The 18,606-nt window shown below is 42.7% G+C and overlaps 1 protein-coding gene across 2 annotated transcripts in view; it reads right to left on the reverse strand.

Annotated features, from left to right (window-relative positions):
- nbeaa (neurobeachin a) overlaps positions 1-18,606 on the reverse strand; it is a 534,111-nt gene that overhangs the window by 457,132 nt on the left and 58,373 nt on the right. For both annotated transcript variants that reach the window (XM_055636835.1, XM_055636837.1), the window contains exons 8-9: positions 15,048-15,194; positions 3,168-3,365 (exon numbers count right to left, since the gene is read on the reverse strand). In XM_055636835.1, coding sequence (XP_055492810.1) covers positions 3,168-3,365; positions 15,048-15,194 — 345 coding nt within the window. The remainder of the gene's footprint in view (positions 1-3,167; positions 3,366-15,047; positions 15,195-18,606) is intronic.

Here is an 18,606-nt window from a genome sequence, read left to right on the forward strand (position 1 = left end):
GATGACTGAAGGCAAAGAGTGGCAATAAAGGGGGCTTTTTCTGGTTGGCTGCCAGTGACTATTGGAGTTCTGCAAGGGTCGTTAGCTCAATGCTAGCATTTATTTCAAGAGGCTTGTACACAAAAACAGGATGTAATGTTGAGGGTCTATAAGGCGCTGGTAAAGCCGCATTTAGAATATTGTGAGCAATTTTGGGCACCATATCTGAGGAAGGATGTACTGGCACTGGAGAGGGTCCAGAGGAGCTTTACAAGAATGATCCCAGGAATGAGTAGGATAACATGGATAGAGAACTGGTTGGCAGACAGGAAGCAAAGAGCAGGAATTAACGGGTCCTTTTCAGAATGGCAGGCAGTAACGTGGGGTGCAGTGCTGGGACCCCAGTTATTTACAATATATAGTAACGATTTAGACAAAGGATTAAATGTAATGTCTCTATGTTTGCGGATGACACAAAGCTGTGTGGCAGTGTGACCTACGAGGAGGATGCTATGAGGCTGCACGGTGACTTGGACAGGTTGGGTGAGTGGGCAGATGCAGAATAATGTGGATAAATGTGAGGTTATCCACTTTGGTGGCAAGAACAAGAAGGCAGATTATTATCTGAATGGTGTCAGGTTAGGAAAAAGGGATGTGCAATGAGACCTGGGTGCCTTGTACATCCTTCACTAAAAGTAAGCATGCAGGTACAGCAGGCAGTGAAGAAAGCAAATGGCATGTACACAAAAATGCCGGAGAAACTCAGCGGGTGAGGCAGCATCAATGGAGCAAAGGAAATAGGCAACGTCGTCAAAAACCTTTCTTAAGACTAAGCAAATGGCATGTTGGCCTTCCTAATGAGAGGATTTGAGTGTAGGAGCAAGGAGGTCCTACAGCAGGGCCCTGGTGAGACCACACCTGGTGCCGCGCACCACAAAGTATCGCGCACCAACCATCAACCTGGACACACTGCAGCAGAGCCACTGTCGTGCCGCTGCCGATCGGAACGCCTGTTGATGTTTAGTAGAGAGTAGAGTGTTTAATTTGTTCATGATATATGTATTTTTATTTCTATTTATTTTTTACTGCACACTGAATGGACACTGGTTGAGCAACGTTTTTTTGTTTCCTCTGGGTATGCGAGTACTCAGGAAAATGACAATAAAGATGTACTATACTATTATGTGCAGTTTTGGTCTCCTAATTTGAGGAAGGACATTCTTGCTATAGAGGTAGTGCAGCGTAGTTCACCAGGTTCATTCCCGGGATGCATCAACTGTGCTTATATTCACTGGTATTTAGAAGGATGAGAGGATATCATAGAAACGAATAAAATTCTTAAAGAAATTGGACAGGCTAGATGCAGGAACAATGTTCCAGATGTTGGGGGAGTCCAGAACCAAGGGTCACAGTTTAAGAATAAGGGGTAGGCCATTTAGGGCTGAGATGAGGAAAAACTTTTTCACCCAGAGAGTTGTGAATCTGTTGAATTATCTGCCGCAGAAGGCAGTGGAGACAAATTCAGTGGATGTATTCAAGATAGAGTTAGATATAGCTCTTAGGGCTAACGGAATCAAGGGATATGGGGAGAAAGCAGGAACGGGGTACTGATTTTGGACGTTCAGCTGGCTCAAAGAGCCCTACTCCTGAATGGCCTACTCCTGCACCTATTTTCATTATAGACATTGTGGGCCGTATGGATACTTGGGCAGGCATTCAACTGTTGCAACGATTTTAAAAGCCAAGCCAAGGCAAACAATTAGGCTGCAGACTCCCGACAAACAAAATTCATTTTGTGAACACAAACCTGTTAAAAAAGACGAAGTTAGCAATTGGATTGCTGACACCCGACAACCAAACGTCATTTTGGGAACACAAACTTGTTTAAAAAAGGCGAGGCAAACAATTGGGCTGTAGACACCCGACAACCAAAATTCATTTTGTGAACACAAACTTTTTAAATAGAGCTGCAGCCACTTTACAGCCGCATCGAGGGGACTCACCGTGGAGTAGACGTGCGTTCAGTGTTATTCGCAGCTCAGAGAGCCATGACCCTCTTGCTTCCTGGGTCTGGCAGAGACTAGGTGAGGCACGACACTCCTGGTTTTATAGTCTCTCCCCCTGCCGCCAGCAGGGGCAGCAGAGAGAACGGAAGATTTTGTAAAAACATTATTATCTCTCTCATTTTTCATCGACGGAAAAAATCGTCCGCAGTCATACGGCGGAGGGGGGCTCTGAGCGAGGTGGCCAAAAATGACGGCCGTAGGTGGCGGCGTTCTCTCGGACATCGCAGCAAAGTCGGCCAAAAGTGGTCAAGATCAGAGATTTAGTAATATAGATGATGCGCGTTTGTTGGCACTCACGGGAGTGCCAACAAACTGTACTCACGGGAGTTTAGAAGAATGAGGGGGGACCTCATTGAAACATACAGAATAGTGAAAGGCTTGGATAGAATGGATGTGGAGAGGATTTTTCCACTGGTGGGAGAGTCTAGGACTAGAGGAATTATAGGATGTTCTTTTAGGAAGGAGATGAGGAGAAATGTATTTAGTCAGAGGGTGGTGAATCTGTGGAATTCTTTGCCACAGAAAGCTGTGGAGGCCAAGTCAGTGGATATTTTTAAGGCAGAGATAGATATTGATTAGCATGGGTGTCACAGGTTATGGGTAGAAGACAGGAGAATGGCGGTAGGAGGGAGAGATAGATCAGGCATGGTTGAATGGCACAGTAAACTGGATGGGCTGAATGGCCTAATTCTACTATTCCTTATGACCTTATGTTAAATGAGGATGCATTCCCTGTAGATTAGTGTGTTATATATATATGTTACCACACAGATTATGCATGCTGCACATTCCTTATGTCACTCATACTGCTGAATGCATGGAGAGGAAAGCACCTAGTGTTTCCTCTGTAGAATTGCTAATAAAAGACCATGGATTCTAATCATTATGTGCGAGTCTGATCATTTCAACATTACCCAACTTATTATGGTCCAATAAGCGGGACGGAAAATAGATACATGTTTTTCATGCATTTATGTCGTTGAGACAAAGTAATTTTATCACCAATTAAAATTAACCAACAAAACACTGACATTTTGAAGCTCTTATTTCTAAAGAGCTTACCAATAAGTAATTTGATAAGCAGAGAAAGACACAAATTATTATACAGTATAAGATGCCAACCTGCAACATTAGTGCATGTGGAGAATGTACAAAAATTGAAGGGTTTTCCTTTGGTGATGACTCAAGGCAGAGTTGTGCATCAGTTGCTTTGGCATTATACGTGAAAGCAATACTGTTAGCCAGCTTCCCATCATACAATACTTGCTTGTGATGTTCAGCAAGGTGGATGTCACTCTCTGACTTAAATTTAAAGGTACTCTGAAAAACACAACATTGTTTCTCACACGTCAAGTATGCTACATTAATACAGAAGGAAGCAACTACTCACAAGGCCATATTTACCATTCAATAGTGATAAATAATAAATGTATTATAATCCACTACATTTTTCACAAGATTCACAAATCCATTCATTTAAAGTCAAGTGCACAGGTATTATATTTAAAAATTAGAACAATTATTGTATTCTAAGTTAGGCCCTTTTTTCTTCTAGATATGCCTTATGTTAACATTTCTGTAAAAATGTAAAATCCTCCCCTTTAAAGAGAAAAGTTTCAGTATTACAGAATTGGTGTTTGAGTACAGTGACAAAGAATTAACAACATTCTCTAAAATATCCAGTGGTTCTCTGTTACTTCAAACATAGGGGCAGATATGCTCGTGCTGCCGGGGTGTGTTTAATCTAGGTAGGATGGTGGGATCCAAAGCAGTGGTGAGGCAGATGAGAGGCTGGAAGTTGATACAGAAGTCAACAACAGCAAGTGCAGTAGATAAGGATAGGCAGGAAGGAGCATAACAGGGAACAAGGAAATACAGTTGGATTAATTGTATTTATTAATTATGCATTTATTTCATCAAACAAGAGGCCTGATGATATATTATAAACTTAATAGAAATATGGCTGTGGGAGGAGCAGGACTGGGAGCCTAATGTTCCAGGGTTCATAATGGACAGTTAAATTAGTCACCAACTAGATGCTCAGTGAATCCTTGGACCATAATTGGGAATATTCAGCAAAGTCATTAGCCTGACTGCATTTGGATGCACCAGACTTCTTTATAGTGGCAAGATCAAGCGTAGACTAGGCAACTGGTTTGTCGAACACTACTGCTCAGTCCGCAAGGTCTGCTGGATCTCCCGGTTACTGACAATTTTAACTCCCCTTCTTATTCCATACTGACCTTTCTGTCATAGGCTCCTTCAATGCCAGAGACACAAACTGGAGGAATAGCACATCATTCCGCTTGGGTAACGTACAACTCAATGGTATGAACATTGAATTCAAATTTATGTAACTAACCAACAACCCCCCCTTCTTTTTTCAAATCCCCATATTTTCCCCATGCCCCATCTGGATGCGGATCCATTTCTCACACTATCCCGCCTCCCACTAGTTCCATGTTATCCCACTTTCGCATCTACTCCGTACACACTAGGAGCGATTTACAGAGGCCAACTAACCTATAAACCTTCCCATAGTTTTGAGATGTGCGAGGAAACTGGAACACCCAGAGGAAACCCACACGGTCACAGGGAGTATGTGCAAACTCCACACACAGACCCCCGCGGTCAGGACTGAACCCGGGTCTCTGGCACTGTGAGGCAGCAGCTCTACCCACTGTGTCAAGGTTCAGATGGTATATTTTTCGAATTATAACTCTCCAGCATTGACAACATGAATTTTACCTGTACCTTCTCCAATGCTTTCATTTCCTTACTATAATGTTGTGACCAGAACCGTACAGATCCTCCAGCGTGGTCTAACTAATGTTTTATCCCGTTATGGCATAAATAAAGCTTTGCTATAAAGTTGGAAACCACAGTTGAATATGACAAACTGTCTGAGATTATTTTCACCTAAATTAACAGCAATCTAATTCAGTGCCAAACTGGGATAGGGATGATGTCAGTATCTATTAAATCAATTTAAGGTAGAGACCGAAGTCAGCATCTCTGCTATTTGAAATGTTTTGTTGGAAGAAATGTTTGCTCATCAATAACAGGCTGTCAGATTAATAGTCCAACAGTTTAACAATAGTGCAGGCAATAGTGCAACCAATTGTCAATGGCTGCAGCGTGATCACGTAAAACAATAATATCTAAAGGAACAAGGGAGGTAATCGTGAGGTTAAATTTGACCGTTTAAAGTGCAATGGCTGGAAATCTGAAATTAAAACAGAAAATAATGAAAATATTCAGCACATAAGGCAGCATAGCATCTGTGGAAAGAGGAGCCAAGTGAACATTTCAGGACAATAATCCTCTTTCTCATTTCTCTTTCCATCATGCAGCCAGATCTGCTGAGTTTTTCCAGTACTTTGCCTTTTTGTTAGATTATGTTAGCTTGCAGAATGTGGGAGCCCAGGGACACGGATGGAGCCACTGGCTGCTACAACTGTGGCAAGTGCGTCCAGCTTCAGCTCCTAAAGAACCATGTTGGGGCACTGGAGAAGCAGCTGGATTACCTCAGGGCCATCCGGGAAAACGAGTTTCCTGGACAGGACCTACAGTGAGGTAGTCACGCCGAGGTTACGAGAAGAACCAAGGTGTGTGACGGAGAGAAAGGGTGGAAATCATGGAATGCAGAAGACTAAGGTGGCTGTGCCTAATGAAAACAGGTACGCCCTCTTGGGAACTGTCCGGGGAGACGATGTTTCCAGTCCGAGCGGCGGACACGTCGGTGGCTCCAATCCTAGAGATGGGACTCGACCAGCGAGACCGACGTCGGGCAGAGCCATAGTGGTGGGTGACTCCATTGTCCGTGGAGCGGACAGGAGATTCTGTGGCGGCAGACAAGATGCGAGGATGGTCTGTTGCCTCCCTGGTGCCAGGGTTCAGGATGTCACAAGCCAAATTCCGAACATCCTCGCGAGAGAAGGTGAAGGTGCACGTAGGCACAAACGACATCGGGAAGAAGAGGAAGGAGGTTCTCCAACTTGACTTCAGAGAGTTGGGAAGAAGACTGAAATGCCGGACTTCTAGGGTGGTTATCTCTGGATTGCTTCCAGTACCTCGTGCTCGTGAGGACAGGAACATGGAGATAGGGGATCTGAATGTGTGGCTGAGGGGCTGGTGCAAGGAGCAAGGATTTAGATTTATAGACCACTGGGATCTCTTCTGGGGTAGGGGTGACCTGTACAAAAGGAACGGGTTACACCTTAACTGGAGGGGGACCGACGTTCTGGCAGGCAGGTTTGCTAGGGCTACACGTGTGGGTTTAAACTAAATAGTGGGGGGGAGGGATTGACAAATTGGGAGTATAAAGATGAAGTTGAAGGGGCAGTGGCTGCAGGAAAAGATTCTCGAATTAATGGGAAGGAAAGCTCGAGAATGGACAACAGAGTAAGGTCAGGGCCAATTGCGAGCGGTTCGACGGGGGAAGTGAATACGGAGGTCAAATTGCTGTATATGAATGCACAAAGTATAAGGAATAAAGTGGATGAGCTTGAGGCTCAGTTAGAGACTGGCAAATATGGTGTTGTGGGAATTACAGAGACATGGCTGCAAGAGGGCCAGGGTTGGGAACTGAATATTCAAGGGTATACCTCCTATCGAAAAGTCTGACAGGTGGGCAGAGGGGGTGGGGTTGCCCTGTTGGTGAGGAATGAAATTCAGTCCCTTGCTTGGGGTGACATTAAAAGAGGAGATGTGGAGTCAGTATGGGTAGACCTAAGGAATTATAAGGGTAAAGAGACCCTAATGGGACTAATCTAAAGGCCCCCAAACAGTAGCCTGGACATAGTGCGAAAGACTATAGTGTGCGAAAGTTGAATCAGGAGTTAAAATTAGCATGTAGTAAAAGTAATGCTGTGGTTGATATGGGAGATTCCAACATGCAGGTAGACTAGGAAAATCAGGTTGGTACTGGATCCCAAGAAAGGGACTTTGTAGAGTGTCTTAGTGATGGATTCTTAGAACAGCTTGTATTGGAGCCTACCAGGGAGAAGGTAATTCTGGATTTAGTGTTATGTAATGAACCGGATTTGATAAAGGACCTTGAGGTTAATGAGCCATTAGGAGGCAGTAACCATAACGTGGTCAGGTTTAATCTACAATTGGAGAGGAAGAAGAGTAGATCAGAGGTGTCAGTGTTGCAGATGAATAAAGGGGACTATGGGGCCATGAGCGAAGAGCTGGCCAAAATTGACTGGAAAGATACACTAGCAGGAATGACAGTGGAACAAAAATGGTAGGTGTTTCTAGGAATAATACAGAAGGTGCAGGATCAGGATCAGTTCATTCCTAGGAGGAATAAAGATTCCAAGGGGAGAAAGGGACGACCATGGCTGACAAGGGACATCAAGGACAGTCTAAAAATTAAAGCGAAGAAGTACAATGTAGCAAAGATGAGCGGGAAGCAAGAGGATTGGGTAATGTTTAAAAAACAACAGAAGATAACCAAAAAGACTATACGGGAAGAAAAGATGAGGTACGTAGGTAAGCTAGACAAGAATATAAAGCACGATAGTAAAAGCTTCTTTAGGTATGTGGTGGAAAGAATTAGTTAAGACCAAAGTTGGACCCTTGAAGACCAAAAAAGGTGAATTTATTATGGGGAACAAGGAAATGGCAGATGAGTTGAACAGCTACTTTGGATCTGTCTTCACCAAGGAGGACACAAACAATCTTCCTGATAGAGTAGTGGCCAGAGGATCTGGGGTGACTGAAGGAAATCCACATTAGACAGGAAATGGTGTTGGATAGACTGATAGGACTGAAGGCTGATAAATCCCCAGGGTCTGATGGTCTGCATCCCAGGGTTCTTAAAGAAGTGGTTCTATAATCGTGGATGGATTGGTGATAATTTTCCAATGTTCTATAGACTCAGGATCAGTTCCTGTGGATTGGAGGGTAGCTAATGTTATCCCACTTTTTAAGAAAGGCGGGAGAGAGAAAACAGGGAATTATAGACCAGTTAACCATCGGTGGTGGGGAAGATGCTGGAGTCAATTATAAAAGATGAGATAGCCGAACATTTGGATAGCAGTAACAGGATAGGTCCAAGTCAGCATGGATTTACGAAGGAAAATCATGCTCGACTAACCTTCTGGAATTTTTTGAAGATGTAACTAGGAAAATGGACAAGGGAGAACCAGTGGATGTAGTGTACCTGGACTTTCAGAAAGCATTTGATAAGGTTCCACATAGGAGATTACTGGGAAAAATTAGGGCACATGGTATTGGGGTAGAGTGCTGACATGGATAGAGAAGTGGTTGACAGACAGGAAACAAAGAGTAGGGATTAACAGGTCGCTTTCAGAATGGCAGGCAGTGACTAGTGGGTACCCCACGGCTCGGTGCTGGGACCGCAGCTATTTACAATATACATCAATGATTTGGATGAAGGGATTCAAAGTAACATTAGCAAATTTGCAGATGACACAAAGCTGGGTGGCAGTGTGAACTGTGAGGAGGATGCTATGAGAATGCAGGATGACTTGGACAGGTTGGGGGAGTGGGCAGATGCATGGCAGATGCATTGCAGATGAAGTTTAATGCGGATAAATGTGAGGTTATCCACTTTGGTAGAAAAAACAGGAAGGCAGATTACTATCTAAATGGCATCAAGTTGGGAAAAGGGGAAGTAGAACGGGATCTGGGGGTCCTTGTACATCAGTCTATGAAAGTAAGCTTGCAGATACAGCAGGCAGAAAAGAAAGTGAATGGCATGTTGGTCCTTATAACAAGAGGAATCGAATAAAGGATCAAAGAAGTCCTTCAGCAGGTGTAAAGAGTCCTAGTGAGACCACACCTGGAGGATTGTTTGCCGTTTTGGTCCCCTAATTTGAGGAAGGACATTCTTGCTATTGAGGGAGTGCAGCATAGGTTTACAAGGTTAATTCCCGGGATGGTGGGACTGTCATATGCTGAGAGAATGGAGCAGCTGGACTTGTACACTCTGGAGTTTAGAAGGATGAGAGGAGATCTCATTGAAACATATAATATTGTTAAGGGTTTGGACACACTAGAGGCAGGAACCATGTCCCGATGTTGGGGGAGACCAGAACCAGGGGCCACAGTTTAAGAATAAGGATTAAGCCATTTAGAACGGAGACGAGGAACCACTTTTTCTCACAGAGAGTGGTGAGTCTGTGGAATTCTCTGCCTCAGAGGGCGGTGGAGACAGGTTCTCTGGATGCTTTCAAGGGAGCTAATAGGGCTTAAAAATAGCGGAGTCAGGGGATATGGGGAGAAGGCAGGAACGGGGTACTGATTGGGGATGATCAGCCATGATCACATTGATTGGCGGAGCTGGCTCGAAGGGCCGAATGGCCTACTCCTGCACCTATTGTCTATTGTCTATTGGAAGTCTTATATTAGATTATTAGAAGTCTAATAAGCTTGCATGTGAAAAATTATATCTTTGGACATGTTATCAAGAAGTAGATGCAGTTGAAAATTAGAAGAGAAAAAAAAGTCCTGGAGTGGACAGGCAATACTGCAGTCGATTGTGTCAAAGGCTACAGAATGATTACAAAAAACAACAATACCCATTGACAACATGCACGCGATAGAAATAAAGAACTGCAGATGATGGCAAATACACTAAAAGTCACAGAGTGCTTGAGTAACTCAGCGGGTCTGGCAGCATCTCTGGGGAACTTGGATAGGTGACGTTTCGGGTCGAGACCCTTCTTCAGCATGAACAAGCTTAATGAAAATTACCAGTCTTAGTCCTTCTTCCCCACCCTACATTGGAAAATATTTAATCGAACAGTGTATTTCAGATTTCTGGTATTTGAAATATTATGCTTTATGAGTTTTGATTAAAATTTCATAAATACAAAACTCTCATACAGGATCAATAGTATGTTCACTACCTACATTATGAAATCTGAATAATGTTCTTCGAATTGGCACTGCAGGTTCACTTTATGAGTAGTTAAACTTGATTAGAAAGGTAATGGACCATGTTAAGTGACCCCATGTTAGCCGAGCAGCCTGCCAACACTTACTGAAAAGATATGCTCATGCATAATGTTGACTTAAGCAAGGTACAGGACGTAACCTATAACTAAATGTGAAATTTCCAAATGAGGAGCTATTCAAATATGTATTAAAATGATTTCATAATATCCTCATGTAATTATATGCACACTACAGATTTTTTTGGGAAAAACAATATTATTTTAGTTATAGCATTCTTGGATAATACGAGAAACATCAGTCACTACCACCTGCATTGAAAAGGGAGCAGCAAGCGGGGAATGAATCAGAAATTAAGCAGGGAAGGAATTGAACCCAAACCGTTTCTCTGATCTCCCACGTTTAGATACAAGAAGCCACTTGTATGATTCACACAAGAGTTGATAAAGGAGACATTAGCAACAATCAGGAGAAGTAAGAATCATAGAATCATAGAAAGTAGGTGCGAGAGTAGACCACCAGGTCCGTCGAGCCCGCACCGCCATTCGCTCATGGCTGAACACTAAACAGACACACTTACCCACAAACAGTAGACACAAGACACAGAACACAAGACACTACCCTCCCCTTTATACCGCTATCACCCCTCTCCACCCCAAGAACCTCGTGATCTCCTGGGGGAGGCAAAAAACCGGATAAAAACCCAGGTCCAATTCGGGAAAAAAAATCCGGGAAATTCCTCTCCGACCCCAATCCAGGCGATCGACACTTGTCCAGGAGATCACTCAGATCTTACTATACTAACCATACCTAGGTCCATATCCCTGCCCTCTCCCCGTATCCCCTTATCCCCTTGGCAGCTAAAAAACCATCTATTTTAGTCTTAAATATATTTAAAGTTTCTGCTTCCACTGCTCCCTGGGGCAGTGAATTCCATAAATTAACCACCCTCTGGGTGAAGAAGTTCTTCCTCATCTCAGTTTTAAAAGAGCCCCCCCTTATTCTGCAACTATGTCCCAACAAATCACATAATTAATTTAACATAAGTTCATGGAAGAAATACCCGAAAGCCATCATTACAGCCATCACCTTATGTATCATAATTACAGACCAGTTAGCCTGACTTCGGTGGTGGGAAAGATGCTGGAGTCAATTATTAAAGAGGTAATAATGGGGCATTTAGATAGCAGTAAAAGGGTTAGTCCAAGTCAGCATGGATTTATGAAAGGAAAATCATGCCCGACTAATCTTCTGGAATTTTTTGAGGATGTAACAAATAAAATGGATGAAGGGGAGCCAGTGGATGTAGTGTATCTAGACTTTCATAAACCCTTTGATTAGGAGATTGGAGACTAAAATTAGAGCACATGGTATTGGGGGTAGGGGGTAGGGTGTTGACGTGGATAGAAAATTGGTTGGCAGACAGGAAGCAAAGGGTAGGAGTGAACGGTTCCTTCTCAGAATGGCAGGCAGTGGCGAGTGGAGTGCCGCAAGGCTCGGTGTTGGGGCCGCAACTGTTTATCATATATATTAATGATTTGGAAGAGGGATTTAGGAGCAACACAAGCAAGTTTGCGGATGACACAAAGCTGGGTGGCAGTGTGAACTGTGAAGAGGATGTTAGGAGGTTGCAGGGTGACCTGGACAGGTTGAGTGAGTGGGCAGATGCGTGGCAGATGCAGTATAATATAGATACATTTGAGGTTATCCACTTTGGTGGCAAAAACAAGGGGGCAGATTATTATCTCAATGGGGTTAGGTTAGGTAAGGGGGAAGTACAGTGAGACCTAGGTGTCCTTGTACACCGGTCACTGAAAGTTGGCGTGCAGGTACAGCAGGCAGTGAAGAAAGCTAATGGAATGTTGGCCTTCATAACAAGAGGATTTCAGTATAGGAGTAGAGAGGTTCTTCTGCAGTTGTATAGGGCTCTGGTAATACCACATCTGGAGTATTGCGTACAGTTTTGGTCTCCTAATTTGAGGAAGGACATCCTTGTGATTGAGGCAGTGCAGCATAGGTTCACGAGATTGATCCCTGAGATGGCCGGATTGTCATATGAGGAAAGATTGAAAAGACTAGGCTTGTATTCACTGGAGTTTAGAAGGATGAGGGGGATTCTTATAGAAACATATAAAATTATAAAGGGACTGGACAAGCTAGATGCAAGAAAAATGTTCCCAATGTTGGCCGAGTCCAGAACCAGGGGTCACAGTATTAAAATAAAAGGGAGGCCATTTAAGACTGAGGTGAGAAAAAACTTTTTCACCAAGAGAGTTGTGAATTTGTGGAATTCCCTGCCACAGAGGGCAGTGGAGGCCTAATCACTGGATGGATTTAAGAGAGAGTTAGATAGAGCTCTAGGGGCTAGTGGAATCAAGGGATATGGGGAGAAGGCAGGCACGGGTTATTGATTGGGGACGATCAGCCATGATCACAATGAATGGCTCGAATGGCCTCCTCCTGCACCTATTTTCTATGTTTCTATGTTATATTTTCCCACCTTCCCCTCAGCTAAAAAGGTGTAACAATTAATAACAAACTAAACATGAAAGATAACAAAATTTGCAATCAACTGAACAAAAACAACTATTTTCCTTTTGAAAGATTAAAAGGAATGTTCAGCACCTGCTTTTGACACAAGGGCCATTCAGCTGACATATCTCACTTCCTACACTAGATGGAGGCAAACCAATTAAAAATATACATATTATGTACAAAAATTGTACATAACCGCAGAATGAAAAATAATAGAAACACGTAATTGTTTTAGAAGTAAAAAGTTAATTATAAACAATGTAGAAAGACAGTTACATTTTTCTCTGTCCAGTAGATAAAAATAACCATTTACAGAAAAAATAAGTATTCCCCAACCCCAAGAATTAAACAACCTCCAGGATGTGAAAAATGGTTCCGACAACATTGAAATGTTGGACACTGTTAAAAAAAAGACATTCAAATTGTATCCTCGTCAATTATGTTGAGTAAATTTCAGAATATCCCCTGGAGAATAGTGTTTAAAGAGTTCAAATTTATTTTAAAATCGGGAAACCAGTGGGATCTGGATTTCCCAATGTACTTAAAAGTAAAATGTAAACTATGGTTACAGAAGCTTGTCACACAGAAATGGGAAGGTAGAGAATAAAGTGTTAATTATATTTATTACAGCAGAGGACGTTCAAACCTAACATAAAATCACATATTTCTAACCTCTGTTTAAAATCATGCCTGAGTTACAGTATGTATATATTATGTCTGCTGTCCACCACATTCATGGAACTGTGTACTTGCATCCGTATGTCACTCTGTTCTACAACACTCTGCCACTTACTGCGCAGTTCTGCCATGGTTTGTCTTCCTAAGAAGCAACACTTCACACTTATCTGAATTAAACTCCATCTACCATTCCTCATCCCATTGATTGAGATTCCATAGTAATCTTAGATGCCCTTCAGCACTCTGCCACCAATTTTATTGTCAGCTGCAAACTTACCATCTACATTCACGTCCAAATCGTTGATATAAATAACTAGCAACAGTGGATCATAAGATCATAAGTCATAGTAGAAATAGGCCATTCGGCCCATCAAGTCTTTCCAACATTCAACCATGGCTGATCTAAATCTCTCTCCTAACCCCATTATCCTGCCTTCTCCCCATAACCTCTGACACCCATACTAGTCAAGAATCTATCTATCTCTGCCTTAAATATATCCATTAACGGCCTTCACAGCCTTCTGTGGCAAAGAATTCCACAGATTCACCAACCTCTGACTAAAGAAATTCCTCCTTATCTCCTTCCTAAAACAATGGCCTTTAATTCCAAGGCTATGACCTCTAGTCCTAGACTCTCCCACGAGTAGAAACATCCTCTCCACAACCACTCTATCCAAGCCTTTCACTATTCTGTACGTTTAAATGAGGCCCCCCCTCATTCTTCTAAACTCCAGCAAATATAGGCCCAGTGCTGTCAAACACTCATCATATCTTAACCTACTCATTCCTGGGATCATTCTTGTAAACCTCCTCTGGACCCTCTCCAAAGCCAGCACATCCTTCCTCAGATATGGTGCCCAAAATTGCTCACAATATTCCAAATGCATCCTGACCATGGCAAGCATCAATCACTGTGGTACACCAATCTTACAAGCCATAAGTCTGAAAAACAACCCTTAATCACCATCTGTCTCTTACCTTCAAGCTAATTGGCTAGCTCACTCTGGATTCCAAGTGAGCAACCTTTCAGATCAGCCTATCATATGGTACCTTGTCAAAGGCCTTTCTAAAGTCCATATAGACAATATCTACTGCATTGCCCTCATCAAACGTCATAGTAATATCTTCGATAAACTCAATCAAATCGTAAATAGGCCCTTAACTGCAGCAAGCTATCAAAGGACTATCAGTATGGTCCCATGCAAAACCCAGGATGTCACAATGCCCAGTCACAGTCTGTTGATCACTCTTCCACAAAGCAACCTTCACAATCAGGTCTCGATGACCAATAGACTCGAGTGAGCACAAGGTGTAAATGGAGTCATAAGGAAAGCACTGTGAAAGGCAGATGGAGCTGATCATGATCCAGCCAGATTTACCTAGCCACACTTTCTTCTGAAACGTCCACAAGGTAATAATTATCGGGTCTCTGGTTCAAGTTTCCAAGAAACTCTCTGGTTTAAGTTGTCAAGAAACTTTCAAGAAACTTGCAATAAACTCTTATCATCAAAGAATTAATATATGGAGAAAAATGAGAGAAAAGGGAGGCCTTGGGAAAAAGTTAATCAGGATGGATATTTATAGAATCAAACAACTTCTACAGATGCGCCTTAGAAAGCATTTCATCGGGATGCATCACAGCATGGATTTGGGAATAGCTCCATCCAAGATGGCAAGAAATTGCAGAGAATTGTGGGCACAGCCCTGACAATCACACAAACCAACCTCCCTTCCATTGACTCCATTTACACATCACGCTGCCTCGGCAAGGTCACCAGTATACTCAAGGGCAAATATTTTTCATATTTCATAAATTCTCTTTTTGTGCACAAGACTACAGAGAACAAATTAAGAGAGTACCTTGTATCCTGGTCCCAACTGATGTATTGCAAATATCTGTGCTGGGTTAAGTGCCTCTGTAAATACATAGACTGCTCCAAGCTGCCCACAGAATACTCTATTTGCATCTGCAGTTTCTGAAGATCCCAGAAAGCATTTGTCAAAGCTCTGCAAAGAAAACAGATATCACAATAATGGGAGTTCACGCATTTTTAGAAAACCGCGGGAATTATTTTTTTTTAAGATTACATTCACTTTTAATTGAAAACCTGATTGATTGGTTGATTGATTGATTGATTGATTGATTGATTGATTGATTGATTGATTGATTGATTGATTGATTGATTGATCGATCGATTGAGCATTGAAACAAACCTGTTGGCTGTTGGCCAACTGAGTTCATGCAAACAATCGATTACCATTTCACAATGTTTCTATGTTAACCTACTTTTGCATCCACTCCCTACAAACTCGCTGCAATTTACAAGGGCAATTGACCTACTAGCCTGCACGTGCTTGGGAGGGGGGAGGAAATCGGAGCACCTGAAGGAAACCCATGCCGTGCAAACTCCACAGACAGCATTCAATCATAAAGATTTTCCTGAAGAATAAAACATTGCATTTTATGGCTCTGAAAGAGGCTGCCCTACCCATTGTGCCACTGCTGGCTTATTAATCAATTAGTTTCCAAACCCCAGTCCATTTTCAAAGCCCAGCAAAATTAACGCCTTCAAGTATATATTTAATTTTCCTGTGAAAATTTGAATCTGCTTCCACATGAGTTTGTGAAATGAAAATTCTCATTTTGTCTGGTTTTTTTGTTAATTATCTTATATGGGTGATCTGATTGTTAACTCTCAAGCCAGCGGAAATCATTTGTCTTATTAATTTTAATCAAATCCCAATTGATTGGTTAGATAAGCATAACAGATAACCAAACTTTCTAATCTCTGAACGTAACTAAAAATTCTCTACTTTATTACACTCTTGATTAATGCCCTTCGCAAGGGTAGATTCAACACTAGCAACAAACATACATACACAAATGTTGCAAAAAGATACAACAACAAAAAAATCAGGTAATTGCAAACCATCATTGCCCACTAATGCAATTATCAAGAAGGCATATCAGCGCCTCTACTTCCTGAGAAGATTACGGAGAGTCGGTTTGTCAAGGAGGACTCTCTCTAACTTCTACAGGTGCACAATAGAGAGCATGCTGACAGGTTTGGAGAACATGCATCGTGGCTTGGAGAGGAAAAGACTACGAAAAGTAGTAAACACTGCCCAGTCCATCATCGGCTCTGACCTTCCTTCCATCGATGGGATTTATCGCAGTCGCTGCCTCAAAAAGACTGGCAGTATCATCAAAGACCCGCACCATCCTGGCCACACACTCATCTCCCTGCTGCCTTCAGGTAGAAGGTACAGGAGCCTGAAGACTGCAACGACCAGGTTCAGGAATAGCTACTTCCCCACATCCATCAGGTTATTAAACCTGGCTCGGACAAAACTCTTATCACCCATTATCTGTTATTTGCACTTTATCAGTTTATTTATTCATGTGTGTATATATTTATATAATGGTATATGGACACACTGATCTGTTTTGTAGTAAATGTCTACTATGTTCTGTTGTGCTAAAGCAAAGCAAGAATTTCATTGTCCTATCCGGGACACATGACAATAAACTCACTTGAACTTGAACATTTAATCTTATATTACATAATACTGCATAAAAAAGAAACATGTTTATTTGGGGGATTGGGTCAGGTTTAACATTCTAAAATTTGACTTAGATTCTTTTGAAATCACTTCCAAGTTGCAAAATGACTACTACAGGCCCAGAATTTGCAGTTGTAATGTGGAAGATACATTAGCATCCAATACTAAAACTGACAACCCACAGCAACAAAAGTACAGTTAAAGATGAAAATCCAGAAGGATGCCACATTGCAATCTCGGCAAATGCAAACAGAGTGGAATCAGCAAGTGGATTGTTGCAAAGTGGAATCAGCAGAGCATTGTTAGTAAAACTGAAAATGCTATGCCCTGTTCAATGCTGAACCTAACAATTGTAAATTACAATTGAACTCTCTCAGCAGGATCGAAAAACTAATTTCAAGTAAGCAATCTCTCCATTCCAGAACAAAATGTTCACAGATCATTAAGCTTTTCTTAAAATAAAATCATGTTTTGATCGTTCAGATTCATATTTAGTTCCATGAGAAATTCACAAATTAAATACCGCATTATGAAAAACTAAATAATGAAACTATTGTTTTTTTTCCTTTTATGTTTGTTGCCTGTACCAAATTTTCATTCACAACCTACTTTACAAAATCATTGTTGATGCACATCACAAATCATCTCTAAGTGGCTCCATCTCACAATTCATTAAATAAAAAGGGAAATCTGTATCTCAAAGCTCAGTAATTTTTTCTTCAAGCCAGAAGCTTGTGCTGTCCTCAGCTGCTGATCAGAAAAATCTAGGCTAAATCTGAAGGGGTGGTGTTTCTTGATACTCCACTTCCAATCATTTATTCAACCCACTCTTTTCTTTTTGGGTACACAAAAAAGCTGGAGAAACTCAGCGGGTGCAGCAGCATCTACACCCCCTCCCCGGGCACGTTCCCTTGCAACCGCAAGAGATGCAACACTTGTCCCTTTACCTCCCCCCTCGATTCCATTCAAGGACCCAAGCAATCGTTCCAAGTGCGACAGAGGTTTACCTGCATCTCCTCCAACCTCATCTATTGCATCCGCTGCTCTAGATGTCAGCAGATCTATATCGGTGAGACCAAGCGGAGGTTGGGCAATCGTTTCGCCGAACACCTTCGCTCGGTACGCAATAACCAACCTGACCTCCCGGTGGCTCAGCACTTCAACTCCCCCTCCCACTCCGTATCCGACCTCTCTGTCCTGGGTCTCCTCCATGGCCAGAGCGAGCAACACTGGAAATTGGAAGAACAGCACCTCATATTCCGCTTGGGGAGTCTGCATCCTGGGGGCATGAACATTGAATTCTCCCAATTCTGTTAGTCCTTGCATCTCCTCCCCTTCCTCAGCCCTCCTGCTGTCTCCTCCCATCCCCCAGCCTTCGGGCTCCTCCTCCTTTTTGCCTTTCTTCGTCCCCGCCCCCCCAACCCCCATCAGTCTGAAGAAGGGTTTCGGCCCGATACGTTGCCTATTTCCTTCACTCCATAGATGCTGCTGCACCCGCTGAGTTTCTCCAGCTTTTTTGTGTAACCTGCCACACTCATCCCTGTGCCAAAACAATCAGTCATCCAGTCCCTCAACGACTATCGGCCAGTGACACCGGTGGTGATGAAGTGGTTTGAACGTCTGGTACTGGGACACCTGAAGAACAGCATCCCCACCTCCTTAGACCACCACCAATTTGCCTATAGGGCAAACAGGTCGACGGAGGACGCAATGTCACTGGCCCTCCACTTCACCCTGACACACCTTGACCAGCGGGACAGTTATGTGCGGATGCTATTCATAGATTATAGCTCCGCCTTTAACACCATCCCCCCCCCCATAAACTAGTCACCAAGCTGGACCACCTGGGCCTCAA

The sequence above is a fragment of the Leucoraja erinacea genome, chromosome 6 (assembly GCF_028641065.1).
Source record: "Leucoraja erinacea ecotype New England chromosome 6, Leri_hhj_1, whole genome shotgun sequence".
NCBI classification, from domain to species: domain Eukaryota; kingdom Metazoa; phylum Chordata; class Chondrichthyes; order Rajiformes; family Rajidae; genus Leucoraja; species Leucoraja erinaceus.